Raw genomic sequence first — 17,046 nt, 5'->3', positions numbered from 1 at the left:
ATGGAGGGAATACCTATCATCTTTTAGTCACAGACCCCCTGAAATTTTAAAATCTTTTGAGTGGCTATACATGTTTGCATATTTTCACACATATAGGCATTTTAGATATGTACTTTTTTTGTTCTATTGTGCCCAACTCTTCATGACTCTTTTTCTTGAAATAGTTGCCATTTTCTTCTTCATTTTATTTTACAGATGAGAAAACTGAAATAAACAGGTTTAAGTGATTTGCTCAGGGTCATACAGCTAGTGTCTCAGGCTGTTTTTGAACTCTGGTGGTTCCTGATTTGGGGGCCAGTAATAGTCTTATCTGCTGCTCCACCTATCTTCCTCATACACATGATCCTACACATATAATAGAAAGAGCTACCTTCTGAATTAGTGAGACTTGCATTTGAGACCTGCTCCTCACCCTTTCTGTCTGTGTGACCCTCTGCAAATCTCATAATCTCTCAGTATCCTCAGTCAACTCTGTAGAATGGAATTTTAGAGCCAGTGATGATTTTCTTTAGTAAATATAGTTTCCTTACCAAAGTTTCTTATACCAATAAAATCAGACATGATGTCCAAAGATATAATATGTGTAACTATGTGTGCAAAAATATAGCTATGAAATGACCTTTTCTCCAGTGTTTGGCACATAGTAGTGCTTAATAAATCACAATCATTATTATCATCATTATCTTCATGAGATTATATGATTATGATGATCATATCCAGTAACTACAGGGAGATCACTATTGTTGGACAGTTGTAGTCATTAGCAAGTTCTGCCTTATATTGAGGCAAAATCTACCTTTTTTTTTTTTTTTAAACTTTTGCCCATTGTTCATGGTTCAATGCTGTGAGGCCAGAGGTTCCATAGTTTGGGAAGATAGCTAAGATTCCCCTGGCTCTTGCCTAGTTTTTTGTTCTCCAGATTGTATCCAGTTCTTTATGGGACCTCTTACCTTCTGACTCATCTCAGATGGTCTAGCCACATGTCATCTTCATTATATATGGAATCTCTGACTATTGAACTTATTTCACATACATCTGAATAGAGTTATGTGTGTGTGTGTGTATGTATTTACTAATATAGACGTGGATATATACATAGATTTATAGATCTATATATATACATATTTTTATATATACATGTATATATATAGATACATATATATGTATATATTCACACATGGGTATATAGAAAAATATTATAGATATGTAGATAAGATATATAGAAATCTCTTTGTATGTCTTTGTGTTTCTTTCTCTATCTCTGTTTCTCTCTCTCCATATCCATATCCTTATCTCTATCTCTCTATTTTTCTCTCTACTGAATTACAAATTTCATAAGAGCAAGGTTGGTGTCATATCTATCTGCATAGCCTTAGAGACCTTTCAAATAATATATAATTAATAGATATTTATTGAATTAGAGAACAACTGGGAGGTCAAATCTGCTCTATAATATTCCTAGTCCAGCCTCAAACAATTTGTAATACAAGATCAAGGTTAATCACAAAGAGCTACAGATTAGGCAAGGGAAGGCCTTTCTTTCTGAAATGAGTTATGCTAGATTAGTTAATTAATCTACAAGCATTTTATTAATCACTTACTGTGTGCCAGGCACTAAGGCTGAGGATACAAAGGAAAGAAAATATAGAAATAGTTTTTTCCAACTTCACCCCATCCCACCTCCATTCCCATGGACTCTCTCCCTCCATATTCACACACAAACACACACACACACACACACACACACACACACACACACATTCCTCTTTTCTTCATCCTAGTGGAGTGTTGAGCTAGGAATGGAGAGTAGAGCCCTGAAGACTGAGGAGGAGGAAGGAAGAGGGAGCAGGATGGTGGGAATACTTTACCTTACTCAATTTTATTTATAATTTTATTCATACTTAACTAAGTTCACCTCTGTGAAGCCTTCCATGACATCACTGCTTCCCACTCCCACCTAACTATTCTTCTTGCTTCTCAAGCTTTCTTAGAGTACTTTTGTATTTCTTATTTTCTCACATCCCAGTCTACTTTGTATTATACTATAATCTTGTCATGCCCTCTTCCCAGCTCCTTACTAGAGTGTAAGTTCCTTTAGGTCAGAGACTGTATTATTTTCTTTTCTCTTATTGACCACTGCCCCCACGATTTTTCCTAAATCTAATCTTTATTATAGATCATTGATTTTCTTTTTTTTTTTAAGACTTGTTTTTTTTTTTACATGTCTTTTAAAAGATTTGAGTTTTTTTTAACATGCCTTTATTATGTCTCCCCTCCCCCCCTCAATAATTAAACAATTAAGAAAAACTCCTTATATCAAATATGCATAGTCCAGCAAAACAAATTCCCTATTGGCTATGTCCAAAAATGTGAGATAGCATCCTCTTTCATTTTCATATCCAAATGTAAGGCTTTGCCTACAATAAGCATTTAATAAATATTTGTTGATTCAAATTAAATTATTGGATAAGGGCAGTCCCACTGTGGCTCAGTATGTAGGTCCATCATCAGAGAGGAGAAAGTGCCATTCTCTTGGCCCTGCTCAGAAAATACAGGTGCAGCCCACAGCGATTGTCTCCATGACAGTTCTTGGAGCACAGGCCTTTTGCTGCCTCCAGCCAGCCCGGGGAAACAAGGAGCACAGATGACGACGTACTGGAATCTGGCTGTAAATAGGAACACTCACCATGGTTCGATCTTCCTGCATCGTGAAGGGATTGATACAGCCTAGGCAAAGGCAGCGGGCCTCTGGGAGATCCACAGGGATTCTCGCTGGGTCATGATTCAGGCTGCAGAAGAGATGGGGGAGGGAGGCTCACAGAGAAAGCTGATTCACCAAATCCTCCCTTGTCCCCTTGACCTAGAGGTGAAGGCTAAGACTAAATAGCAAGGCCTATGCCCTCTGGTCACCTCTCCCAAACCCTCATGTTCATGTAGTATAAAGCGCTTTTGGCTCAAACTAAGATAATTTTCTGAAGTCCCATCTTCTATTAAAAACATAATCAAAAAAACTTTGCAGTATCAAAGTGTTTGTGGAATCATAAAATCTCAGAGATAGAAGGGGATGTCAGAGGCAATCTACTCTGGCTCTGAATAGGCCTCCCTGGACATCCCTGTGTTCCTCCAGCCTCTACATGAAGAGCCTTCGTGACAGGAAACTCATGATCTTTAGGAAGAGACTGTTCTACTTCCAAGTTTCTCCTTATATGGAGCTGAAATTTGTCTACATTTGCTCCACCACTCCTGTTCTGCCTTCTGGGGTCAAGCAGAATAAATTCTCTATCTCCTCCGTGTGTATGTGTGTGTAAATGTACACAGATGCATATTATATATGTTTATGTTTACATGCACACACACACACGTGTATATAGAAAAAGATTACATTTCAAATGCTTGAAAATGGCAGTCATGTTCCCCCACTAAGTCTGCTCTTTCATAATCCAAACATCCCAATCTTTTCAACTTAAAGTAATAATAACTAAAATTTATATAGTCCTTTAAGGTTTGCAAAACCACTTTAATACAAAAAACTCATTTGATCTTTACAACTCTACTAAATAGGTGCTATTATTACCCTCATTTTGCAGATAAGGAGACTGAGATAGACAGATTTAAAATGACTTTTCTAGGGTCAAACAGGTAGTAAATGCACCAATCATATCATTCAGGGTCAGGATTATGAATATGGTACCTCCTTTTTATAAGTTTAATAGTTTCCATGACATCTTATTACTTTCTAAATAGATAGCCATGGTATAATGGAAAGAACTTTGGACTTGACATTTGGAGAGTAGGCTCAAATCTCAGCTCTACTATTTATTAGTTGTGTAAGCCACTTAGTCAAGTTACTTCCTTTTTCTGAACCTCAGTTTTATTATCTGTGAAATGAGGAAAATCATGAATTATGCATGGACCATCTATCTTGAAAAGATCATGTATGTAAATATTAGCTATGATTATTACCAAGGAGGCATGGGGCAGAGTTACAAGTATCTTCTAGAAGGCTATTCTTCTCAGAAAAGACCCAAATGGACAGTATTGAGTGAAAAACTCCTCAATCAGCTTTTATACATATCTAGATTTTGAGATGAATGTTTCATCTTTTTATGGGATGTTCTTATAATATTAACAACAATAACAACATATTTATATACAGATTTAAAATGTTTTACATACATTGGCTTATTTGGTTCTCACCATGATCCTATGATTTTATTTGTGTAAGGAACTAGAGAGAAACTCTGTCTGCCAAAGCATATCAACACTTATTCATCAAGTTAATCGGGGTTTAGATTTAGAATGCTTAGAAGACAAATGACTTTTGCAGGTCACACAGCCAGTATATTTCAGAGATGAGTCTTGAACCTCACTGCAGCCAAGCAGCAAGCAATTATTATTTCCATTTTGTAGATGGGAAGAAAGGGACTCAGAAAAGTGCTTTATTGTCCAGGAACTTATAAGGGACAAAGCCTGAATTGAAAGTCAGATTTTCTAAATACAAACCTGGCACTCTTTCCTTATTACCAACACTCTTTCTGTTGTTGCCTTTACTTGATTTTATTTGCAGTTTATTGAGGCTCAGCTTGGTCATGACTAGTTCTTTATTCATGGTTAATGTCCTCAACTTCATTTAGTTTTTCCTGTGGGAGAGCACCTTAGAGTTGGAATGGGCCTTAGAAGTAATCTGGTCTAATATTCTTCCCTACGTGAATGTGGTATGGTGAAAACAACACTGGATTCGAAATCAGAAAACCTAAATTCAAATCTTGCTTTTGCTACATATTATTTGATTGACTTTGGGGAATTTCATCTGGGCTTCTGTTTCCATATTAGTAAAAAGAGGAGGGGGCATTTAGGGGACACAGTGGATAGTATGCCAAGTTTGGAGTCAGGAAGATCTGAATTTAAATCTGGCCTCAGAGACTTACTAGCTACCTGACCCTAGGCAAGTCACCTAATCCTGATTGCCTCAGATTCTTCAGGAATAAAATGAGCAGAAGGAAATAGCAAACTGTTCCAGTGTCTTTACCAAGAAAATCCCAAAATGGGGTTTTTGAAGAGTTGGGCATGACTGAAAATGACTAAACAACAACAATATGAAGATAATGGACTTTGTTGCTTTTCTGCCTCACAACTTATGACTTTATCACTCCTATAATTATGAGTTTCTATTCCTGTTCTAATACTACCTTTGTGTCCTTGAGCAAATGACTTTATTTCTCTGATGCTCCATTCTCTTTTTTGATAATATTTGCCCAACCTATTTCTTAGGATTGTTTGGAAGAGAGTGCTTTGTTAATCTTAATGTACTATAGGAACATGAGATAGTGGAAAGAAGCCTGGATTTGAATCCAAGATATTAGACCTCATAGTGACAACCATGTGTCTTGACTAAAGCACATGCCCTTCCTGAGTCTCAGTTTCCTCATCTGTAAAATGAAGGGTCTAGATTAAATTGAAAAGTGTCTACTGTCTCTATCATTGTAGATTTTATTACCACTTACTCTTCTATTACCCTTATTCTGGGGACCGGATGCTGGACTCACCTGTATGTCCATGGGGATAGGCTCCGCTTGTTGGACATCCACAGCTGCAGGTTGACCTCACATTTGCCTTTAGATTGCTCTGAACTGTTCCTCAGCTGGGCCACCATCTCCTGAATGCTCCTCTCATATTCTTCCATTAAGGCAAACACCTTTTCCCCTGGCAGCTTCACCCTTTGCACCAAGTCTAAGGATCCCTGAGCCACTGAGGGAAGAATTTTTGTCCTCGTCGCCCCTTTCCTCTTTCCTTTGGGATTCTGGAGTTTGGTCTTTGGCTGCCCTGGGACACTCAGGGTCAGGGAGAAGAAGATGGAGATGGCAAGGAGTCCAAGCTAAAGAAAGAGCCCATAGAAGTGTTAAGCTAAATTAGCTTCACAAAGAGCCAAGAACCACACTCCTGACCCTTTGTGGGGTCAAGGAGCAAGAGTCAGTCCACAGTCCCATAGCCCTGGCCGTGCAAGATATCCCAAGGAGAAAAGGATTCTATATTGTCTAAAATCTTCTCCCCTAATGCCTGCTACAATGCTCAAGCCTCCTCTTGCCCTTCCCTCCTCACCCACGATCACACCTAGTACCATCTTCTCACATCTACCACCATCCCAATTCCCATCCATACATTTCTAGACATAAACATGTTCCTTCCTTCCACTAAAACCATTCACACTTACCTTCCATCAACAGTCAACCACCCTACCTCACTTATATCTTTCTTCAATTCCATATTACTTCATACATGCCTATCCAATTACATTTACCCTCACTCCCTCACCCCTGTCATATAGGATTACAAAGGAAAATAGATTGAAATAATTATCAAAATATTAAAAAGAGTTATTCTAGAATCATGGGATTTTCTGGTTTAGACTTGGGACTGTTGAAATTATCTAATCCATTTTCTTCATTTTGTGAATGAAGAAATTAAAGCCAAAAGAGGGAAAATAGAGCCTTATCATAAGTCACATAGTAAGTGGGGAGGGCAAGATCATAAGAATTACTTAATTCTACACTTTTGTTAGTGATATATCTTCACAGTCATTGTTGTTGTTTAGCCCAAACCTTTGTGACGCCATTTGGCATTTGTTTGGCAGAGATGTTAGAGCAGTTCACCATTTATTTTTCCAGGTCATTTTACAGATAAGGAAACTGAGGCAAACAGGGTGAGGTGATTTGTTTAGGGTCACACAACTGAGACACAGCAAGTGTCTGAAGTCAGTTTAGAACTCAGGGAGATGAGTCTTCCTGACTCCAGGTCCAGCACTCTATTCACTTTGCCACCCAGTTACCCTGTTTTCCCAGTCATCTTGAATCAGAACTTTGATGAAATATTGACTCTTTCCTCTCCCTTATTAATACATCCAACGAGGTTCTTTATCCTATTGATTCCATCTTCAAAATTGCATCTATCCCCTCCTCTCCTCATATCACCTAATTTCATACCTCATTATTTCTCCCCTGGAAGTTTTCTCATTAGCATCCCTGTCACTTTTGTCTCCATTACCTAGTCTTGCCTTCACACAATTACTACAACTCAGAAATCTTTTATTGCTCCTTATTGCCTATCAGATAAAATGCTAACTTCCTAACTTGTCATTTAAGGTCCTCCATAATCTGGGTCCAAATAATCTAGTCAGATTTATGTTACATCCCTAGACACACTCTAAATTCCAAGCAAATTAAATTACCAGTTAACTTCTAATCTTCTACTGCTATGTCTTGCCTCTGTATATTTACTGGTTCTCTCTCATGCCTGAAATGTATTTCCTCCTTATTTCTATCTATTAGAATCCTTTCCTTCCTTGAAGGTACAGTTTAAATGTGGATTCTTCAATGAAGATTTCCTAATTCCTTCCAGATGAAAGTAATTTCTGACTTCTTGAATTTGCCTAAGTATTTTGTTTGGATTTCTGTTTTATAATCCCTCCTGTTCCTTGCCCCCATCACATTTTAACTAGTGTTGCAGAATCACAGTTTCTCAGATTTGGAAAAGACTTCAAGAACTTGAAAAATATATGAATGGAGAATTCCCCCCACAACACAACCCCACATGAGTGGTCATGCAGTTTTTGAAGATTCCAGTGAGGGAGGCCATTCCATATTCAATCAGCTGTCATGTCAGCTTTTTAGTATGCAGCACTTGTTCTCTTCTGTCACTATAACCATGTAAGTTCAGGCCCTCATCATCTCACACCTGAACCATTGCAATAATCTCTCCTTATTCTAACTTATTCTCCAATCAGCTGTCAAACTTATCTTCCAAAAGCACAAGTTTGATCATACAATCTAAACCATTCCATAAATCCCAGTGGCTCTTTATTACCTATAGGATCAAATATAAAATTCTTTCTTTGACCTTCATGGCCTTTTTTTTTTAAAGCCCTTCACAGCACAACTCCTTCCTACCTCTCCAGGCTTCTTACATATTACTTACATTAATATGTATTTTGTTTGGATCTATGTTTTATCCATATCCAATGCAGCCAATGAGTTATTTTATGATCTAGTGACCCTCAATTCCTTGCTATTCCTTGTCATTGTACAATCCCTCCTTCCCCTCTAATTTGCTCTAGGAATAATCATCAAATCAATACTATGATTGTTTTTGGAAATGGCCCATCATCACATTGCTCTATGGCTTACTCATCATCCCTTTAACTTTACCTTTCCTTCTTAAGTTACCACTCTCCCTACTAGAATGGCAACTTCCTAAGGACAGAGATTGTTTCTTCTATTTATGCCCCTAGGACTTTGGCCTAGTGTCTGACACATAGTAAATGCTTAATAAATGGTTTTTTAAAAATAATTGACCAATTAGTTAATGTTCCTGAAGGCAGAGATAATAAAAATAAAACAAGCTAGCATTTTATAGCAATATATATTGCAAAACACTTTGAAAATATAATTTCATTTCATCCTTGCAACAACCCTAGGAAATAGAAGGTATTATAATCTCCATTTTTATAGATGAGAAAACTGAGAAAAACAGATTAAATTACTTGTCTAGTATCACATAGAGAGTAAGCATGTGGGGTAGGACTATAACATTCTTCATTTTTGTTTCCTTTGCTTAGTAAATTGAATTGAAATCGAAGCTTTGATATTTATCTTTAATTTCCAGTCTGTACTTAATTCCTTTCCTAAGCAATGCTCATAGCTGTAATTGTAATAATCTATATATCTAATATGATTATTACATATACATATATCTAATATGATTATTGAAGTTATAATTATGAACATTGCTTAGAGAGACATTTTCATGTATATTTATATACACATATAAGTGTATGCATCTCTGCATGTGGGTGTATATATATGCAAAATATGTGTATATATGTCTATAGTACTTTAACATTCATTAGAATGTCAGTTCCTTGAGGCAGAAACTGGTTTTTCTTTGTGTAAATGGAATGGTTAGCACAATGCCTGGCGCAGAGTGCATTTTCTATAATTGCTTGTTCATTAACTGTCAGATTTTTTTATATTTGGGAGTCAGAATGCTGCGACAAAAGAATCCTGGATTCAGAATAAAAAACCAAACAAAACAAAATGGAAAACATCACCACAGCTTGACTTTGAGTCCTGGCTTTGGCCCTTATGAATTATGAACATTATAACCTTGACCCTAACAATCTTTATGATTTTTAGTGTGTGACTTGACCACACTGAGCTCAGTTTCCTTTTCTGTCAAGGGGAAACATTGAAGTAGATTGTCTCTAATGGCCCTCTAGTCCTAAGACCATGTAGATTCCTTCCTGTCTACCATATGAAACGCTCTTACAGGAAGTAAAGAAATAGTTATATTTTCATGTTGCATACCAAGTTGTCAGCATTGTAAACAAGTTATCTCTGTTACTGTGGCAAAGAGGATTAAAAATGGCTGCTGGCTAGATGCTGACAAGTGTGTAGAATACTAGGCTGATATCCAAGGATGGATAGCTTTGAGAATGCACTATTGTAAGCCTGTTAGTTTAAGGAATGCAGAGGAGACAGAACAAAGGGGACAACACAAGAGGGATACTTAGGAGATCAGAGGAATGAATGACCAGGTCAAGATAACCAGAGGATGAAGAGATTCATTAACACGCATGGGCAGTAAGACTGTTACCCAGACAACAGAGGTATTCCCTTACTGGAGAGTGGGTTGAGCATGTGTAGAACTATGTAACAACGAGGTCAAGAACCATAGGCTAATATTTGAGTGACATTCAGGAATGGCTGTGGGAAGGACAATTTGGATAAGTGTCATGGGCCGGAGAGAGAGTGGGATTTGGTTTGCTGAATTTATTATCCTATTTTGGGAGAAAAGTTAGATTTAGATAGCAAGTTCAATTCTCATAGCCTTTAGCCAGAGATATGCAAGTTCAAGGAAAGTAGGTGAATCCAAGTTTCCTACATATTTTTCCTGAAACTCCCATTGGCCATGATGAGGCTCAGGAGTAGAGTCTGGGAGTTCTGCATGGAGTTGTCCAGTGCAGTATGGACTTGATTGCTAGTTTTCTGGGAGCTAATTATATGGTGGTATATTATCTTACATTCTAAGAATCCAAATTACAGATAAGGAAAAGGGAGATTTATAGTCACTTTAAAATAGTAAACATATAGGGTAGATATTTGTCCATGGGGAAAAAAAAAAGATTATTCTTTCATTGAAGAGGAAATGGAAGGTTTAGTTGATAAATATTATAGCAGAGCTATAATTGGAAATCAATGCCTGAGACAAATAACACATAACATGCCCTTAAATCAACTTTAAGATACAATTGCTAAGATACACTTTGGCAGAGGTAAGGAAAAGACACAAAGATGTTCCTGCTATGGTGAGGAGCCTAGCTAATTAGGATTTGGCCACTAAAAGGAAGGACTATGCTTCTAAAACTGGTTATTTTTGCTAACTAGAAATAAGGATTAGTTGATTCTATACAACTGAATGGTTATTTCAAGGAATAAAGTTCCTGCATTGCAATCTTTATAACTTGAATAATAAGAAGAAAGAACTGTAAGGGAAGAGTGAGAGTTGTACTCTGGAAGATTTTGATGCTCCAGATCACTGAAAATGAGGAGTAAGTGCATATAAAACAGAAAAATGGGATCAAGAGGTGAGTGGATTACCCTTTAAACAAACTAAAAATTAAACCAGTGAAACATAAGAGTTAACAAAGGAATAATTGTGAAAGTTAAATCTGTGGAGTCAGAGACTGTGAGATATCAGATTTTTGCTCAATGACACATCATCTGTGACAGTAGAAATATTTAACATTACAAAAAGAATTATAGGATGCCTAGAAGAAACAGGAGAAAGGAGTTCATTACAGAATAAATAATGAATTGTGTGGCTGACTTTCCTGCAAGGAAGAAAGTCTAGGATACCCAGAAAAGGTAAGCCTGGAGTTCCTTAGGAGATTGTTTCACTTGGATCCCTAAAGACAGAAAGATAAATCCTCTCCCCTAAAAGAGCTCTTGGTGAATGTTCTGTGATTATCCCAGAAAGGGAGACAAGAGAGAAAAATAGTTGACAAGTCTATCTCAGGGAAACAAAAACTCCAGATTTGAGGTCCCAGAGGAAAGGATGCAGCCAAGAGACAGCTCAAAAATTTTGACATGGTCAAGCTGAGTTAAAGTGGGGTAAGCCCTTGGAATCTTGCTGGGGTTGAACAAGCACAGAAAGAAGAGCAGGAGCTTGGGACAGCTAGTGCTGCTTTGCTCTGGATTTTGTTTGTATACTTCCCATTACAAATTGGAGGGAGGGCGGTGCCTTATCCACAAAATACAGAGAAGAGTCTGTATCATTGGTCAAAGTCCATAGGGGACTGAGGAGAGTAGCAGGTAGGCAGGAGTCAAATAGGGTTGCAAAGAGTAGAAGAAAGGAGACATTTTCCAAAGTGGTGAGCAGCCCTGAAAAAAGAAGGAAGTCTTCCCAAAGCTGCTTCAAATTCTGTTTCATGTAATCATCAGGTCTTAGTTTTAGAGCTGGAAGGAAACTTGGGAGGCCAATGAGGCTGACACCTTCATTTCATATGTGTGTGTGTATATATGTGTGTATGTATATATATATACATATATATATATACATATATATATATGTATATATATGTATACATACACACATATATATGGGGGAAAAAGAGAGTGAGAGAGAGACAGAGAGAGAAAAACAGAGTCAGAGAGAGAAAAATGGAGACAGAGAGATAATACACCACACACACACACACACACACACACACACACACATGACCAGAGCCAGCATTTAAGAAATGCTTGGATTATAAGACTGTGCAAAGTTACCAGCCTCATTTTATTCATCGGGGTCCAGTAGCAAAATATGGATTAGGATGACTAGAGACGACTTTGGATGCAGTCTTTTTAAGCTTTTTTTTTTTTTTTTAACATTATTATTTTTTTATTTTAGTTTTCAACATTTACTTTTATAGCATTTTGAGTTCCAAATGTTTCTCTCTTCCTCCCTTTTATTCTCTCTCCCCAGGAGATCAAGCTAGTTGATACAGATTATATATGTACAATCTTATCAAGCATATTCACATTAATCATGCTGTGAAACAAAAGGTACAAACCATGAGCAAGAAAAAAAAAGAGCGAAAATAATATGCTTCAATTTGCATTCAGACTGGATAGTTCTTTCTCTGGATCTGGATCCAATATGAGTATTTTGGAACTGTCTTAAATCATTGTATGGCTAAGAAGAGCTAATTCTATTAGAGTTGCACAATTGCAACAATGTTACTGTTACTATGTACAATGTTCTCTTGGCTCTCTGCTCACTTCACTCAGCATCAGTCCATGTACTTAGGCTTTTTTAAGCTAAGATCTTTAATAGGTCCCAGTTTGGACGACATCCAATATGAGTAAGACTAGATTAGAAATGAATCCGGGAATAACTTAGTCAAAAAAAAAAATCAACCTGGAAGCAGAAGACCCTTTGGGTTTTTGGTCAAAACAGAAACAATTGTTGCTTACACTCATTCTGAGCCAATAGTTTAGGTGCTAAACAATGACCAAATGAAATTTGGCCTGGGACCTATTAATGGTTCAGAACCAGAGTGATTTGGATGGTCCTTAAGAAAGAAATCTAGCCAGTAACCCTAAAACACTTTGTGAGGTTTTAGTGATAAAAATTTACATTCCTTTGGGCAGAGCACTGGCAGTTAAGGGTTACATGCATATAGAAATTACATGAATTTAAGGTATAGAAACATCTCTTGGCATAGCACCTCAGTCATTTTAGTGACCAGTCTTAGAGACCATGAGAATTGGCTGTTTCAGTATCTGGAGTGTGTCAGAGACAAAAGTCATGTTATAATCCCCCAAATCTTTTAGACTTGTAAACAGGATGAATCAAAGATAAACTTAAAATCAATCCTATTAAAGGAATACATAATATTGGTCTAATCCCTAACTCCTTAGATAATAGTGAAAGTTTCTATTGGTGATGGATCAAGGTAGCATTTATAGGGAAGGAGCATGTGGATACTCAGCAATTGTTAATTCTCTTTCATTAGTGGGGCATTCTCCATATCCTTGTTTTCCATGGGAGGGAAAAGGAAGAATTTTTGGAGATTTTGGAAATCAAAATGCAACATTCTACCATGCAACATCATCTGAGCAAATTAGGAACATATTGGATGTGATCAGAGCTGGCAGAGGGAGATTTGGGTGCAAATAGGACAGATTTATACCTAGTTGTGTGTCCTTGTATTCACTTTGTATGTGTTTTGTGTTTGCTTATATATATACTTGTTGTTTCCTCCAATAGAATGTAAGCCTTTTGAAGACAGTACTGTTTCATTTTTGCTTTTGTATTCTTAGTGCCTTGTACTGTGCCTGGGACAAAGTAAGTGTTTAACAAATGGTTATTGATTGATTGATTAATTGATATGCTAATCAAATATTTGGAGGGAGAATGGGTTGGCTATTATGGGCTCAGATACAATTTATAGCTTTGTACACCTGAGAAAGTTCCTATATATAGATAAGTTTAATCTGTTGTTTAGTTGTTCAGTCATGTCCAACTCTTCAGGACTTCACTTGGTTTTTTCTTGGCAAAGATACTGGAGTAGTTTGCCATTTCCTTCACTAGCTCATTTTGCAGATGAGTAAATTGAGGCAGAGTTGAATGACTTGCCCAGGGTCACACAGTTAGTAAATGTTTGAGGACAGATTTGAACTCAGGCAGATAAATCTTCTTGACTTCAGGCCTGGCACATTATCCATTGTTCCATCTAGATTCCCAGGTATATGTGTATCATTCCATAAAAATTGGTCCTACTTCTATCCTTGGTGAGAAGGCCAAATGACTAACTTCTTTTTTTAGTATAGGTATAGCAACCCAGGTACCAAAATACAGAGCTAGAGGATGCAAAGGAAGCATAAATAGTTTGTGAAATACTGGAAGAAATGGGTCATGTACTATCAGAACTCATCCTATTTGGACTATGGACTTGCATTTGGAGTATCTGGAGACATCATTGCTTCTTCTTTTGTGCTTCATATACACAAAGATGCAAGGTAGAATGAGCAACTGGAATGATGACTTTTATTATTAATGGAAGGAAGAATAAGTAGCGTGGCAGGTGATGGGTACAGTGTCATTTAAAAAATAACAGGTTGACTGCTAACTAATAAAAAGAAAAGGGTGAAATTCAGAAAAGCAGAGGGAAAGTAAGGACTTGTTTAAATAAATTCATGTAACAAAATATGGGGATAGTATTAAGATAGGCTTCAGATCCTTTGTTCAGATGAGAGTTTTAGTATTAAGATAGGATAATAATAATAATAGCTAGCAATTATATAATGCTTTAAGGTTCACAAATAACTCTACAAATGTTATCTTATTTTATTCTTACAACAACCATGAGAGGGTTGTGTTTTTTTTTTTTTTTTTTTTACATTTTACAGATAATAAAAACTGAGGTAAGATGGTGGTTAAGTGACTTGCTCATAATCACACTGATAGTAAATGTCTAAGGCATCCTGAGCTCCTAGTATTAGAATTTTGATTGAACATATTCAAAACTATTTAAATAGCTGTTAATTATATTGTGATGAGATAAATGACAACAGATGTGGCATATCTGGATCATCACTGAATGATATTTGAAGAGGGAGTGAAGGAGGAGCACTAGACCTCAGTAAGAGGGGAATCAGAAGAGTGGGATGTGACTTATTGAAAATGAGGCACTGAGTTTGAAGGAAAAGACAAACTGGCTGGACAAGTCTCTTCCTAGAGCTTTTAGCTAAAGATCTGTGGGCTCAATAAAATATCTAGATAAATCAAGGCCTAGAGGAAACCATATAAGGGTAGGAGGAGGGGAAGGGGAAGTATCCCATATCAAATTAAATTTTAACAACTCCTGATAGGTAGTCTGGAAAGAGCATTTCACCTGGAATTGTCTATATATCTGTAAATGTGCCTTTCTATTCTTACAACCAGTGGATAAATTGTTCCTCCTTTCTCATTGTAAACTCTGGAACAGAAATTTTTATACTCTGGTATTATTGGCAAAGGTAGTTATTCTACTGACATGCTAATAACAACCACTACCTGTGGAGTTTTTGTTGTTGTTGAGCTAACTTGTGTCTGTATCTTTCTGATCTCATTTGGGATTTTTCTTGGCAAAAATACTAGAGTAATTTGCCATTTTCTTCTCTAGTTTGTTTTACAGATGAGGAAATTGAGGCAGAGTTAAGTGACTTGCTCAGAGACACATAGCTAATAAGTGTCTGAAGTCACATTTGAACTCATGAAGATGAGTGTTCCTATCTCTAGACCTGGTGCTCTTATGTGTGTGTCACTGGAAGAATCTGGACTAGCACCCAGGTCTCTTGACTCCCACTCTTTTCTTTACATCAACATTGTTTCCCTTTCTTTGTCAGTGTAACATTAATCACTCAAAATGAAATATGAAAAAGTCAGTCAAGCTTTAAGGTTGTTTGGCTCATATGTTGCTTTTTTGGAAGGATCAGGTGATCGGAAAAATTTTGCTAGGTATCACCTAGATGTGTCCTTTAGACATAGCCTTTAAGTGGGGAGTTTTTACCCAGTCTAACTTTACTCAGAGAGAGACAGTGTGGGAGAGTAGAAAGTGCTCTGTACCTGGAATCAGGAGAGATCTGGGTCTAACCTGCCTCAGGACACTTGATACATACTTGATCCTTGGGTAATCATTCACTTTTTTGAACCTTATTTCCTTTACCTGTAAAACAGGGTTAGTGAATATTTGTGAAGAAAGTACTTTGTAAAACACAATGTATCATACAGTACAAATGTGTTGTTGTCAGACTATGTGACTAATGCATTTTAGAGATCATTAAGACTGACTTCTTTATTTTATTGAGGAGGAAACTGAGGCCCAGAAAGGGAAAGAAAGTGACTCACCTAACATCATCCAGTTAGTATGACAAGTGATAGTAAGATTTTGAATCCAAGTTGTTACACTCCACATGCATTGCTTTGAATCTGCAGCCTTAGGACTGTGATCCAACCCTCTTAATAATCAGCCATTGGCAAATGTTATAAAACTAGGCTCTGTTTCTTCCTTGGCCTGAGGGACCTCCCAGGCATGAAGAGAGAAGAAGGGGACTAGTGAAAGAATAATTCTCTGATAGACTATATTTCCAGGTCAAACAGCCTCAGCCATGCACCAATAAGAAAGAAATGAATAAGAAAAACTGAACCCCAAGATCCCTAAATGGGGTAAAAGGGAAAGAAGCAGAAGGATGGAGGTGAGAAACAGCCACGTACCAGAGTGTGAACTGAAGGCATTGTAGGGAACCAGTTGATGACAGCAGCCGTAGCAGCAACAGTAACAGCAGGGATGTCTCCCTCGGACTGGCAAAGAGAAGATGGAACAAGGCAATTATAGATAAAAAGGGGTGTGTTTGTGGAGACTGGGGGGTGGGTGGGATAGTTCAGAGCTTCACCCCCTGGCCATGTCTGGCCTAGATTCATATTGGCAAGGAAAAGGGGCCGTGGGCAGCCTCGGAAGCTGCCCAAGGTGCTGCCCGGGCTGTTGACAAAAGGACAATGTCCTGTGTGTCTGGTAGAGTTTAGCTGGACAGCATCTCTGCTCTTGGCTTGTGGCCACCTGACCACCAGCACCCACAGTTCAAACTGAGACAATCAGGTTCCCTGGATGGACTTTGGGGGGAGGGTGAAGGTTGGGGAGGTGCGGTCAGAAGAGCAAACGTCCTCAGCAGTTTCTTTGGCTGCAGCTGGAGCTCAGCCTAATCTCACAGGGAAACAGCTCCTGAGCTCTGCAAAGAAGCCACATTTTCAACAAGAATCAGGTCGTTTGTTTTATAATTCCTGCTTTGCCACCAATCTATTCTGTGATTTTAGGCAAAACACTTCCCATTTCTCAGCCTTAATTTATCCAAATGGAAAATGAGTTGGGGTGGAAAAGACAATTCCTAACATTTCCTGCAACTCTAACACTCAAGGCTCTATGCTCTAAGATAATGTCAACTGTGATCCTCTATGTTTAAAGAT

The 17,046-nt window shown here is 37.6% G+C and overlaps 1 protein-coding gene across 1 annotated transcript; it reads right to left on the bottom strand.

Moving 5' to 3' along the window:
- Positions 1 to 1,740: 1,740 nt before the first annotated feature.
- IL17B (interleukin 17B) lies at positions 1,741 to 16,392 on the bottom strand. The gene is made up of 3 exons (XM_051973789.1): positions 16,300 to 16,392; positions 5,547 to 5,875; positions 1,741 to 2,789 (listed from the first exon to the last, which is right to left on the bottom strand). The coding sequence occupies exons 1-3, from the start codon at positions 16,318 to 16,320 to the stop codon at positions 2,543 to 2,545; spliced, it is 597 nt and encodes a 198-aa protein (XP_051829749.1). The 5' UTR covers positions 16,321 to 16,392; the 3' UTR covers positions 1,741 to 2,542.
- Positions 16,393 to 17,046: the final 654 nt, after the last annotated feature.

Source organism: Antechinus flavipes, chromosome 2 (genome assembly GCF_016432865.1).
Source record: "Antechinus flavipes isolate AdamAnt ecotype Samford, QLD, Australia chromosome 2, AdamAnt_v2, whole genome shotgun sequence".
Classification (NCBI taxonomy): Eukaryota; Metazoa; Chordata; class Mammalia; order Dasyuromorphia; family Dasyuridae; genus Antechinus; species Antechinus flavipes.
This window is presented reverse-complemented; position numbering and strand designations above follow the sequence as displayed.

Excerpts from the sequence above, each read along its gene's own strand:
- IL17B (XM_051973789.1), bottom strand. The coding sequence starts at position 16,320 with ATGCCTTCAGTTCACACTCTG. Across the intron at positions 5,876-16,299 it reads TGCCTTCAGTTCACACTCTG|CTTGGACTCCTTGCCATCTC; the intron begins GTACGTGGCTGT and ends CTCTTTCTTTAG. Across the intron at positions 2,790-5,546 it reads CTATCCCCATGGACATACAG|CCTGAATCATGACCCAGCGA; the intron begins GTGAGTCCAGCA and ends TCTCTTCTGCAG.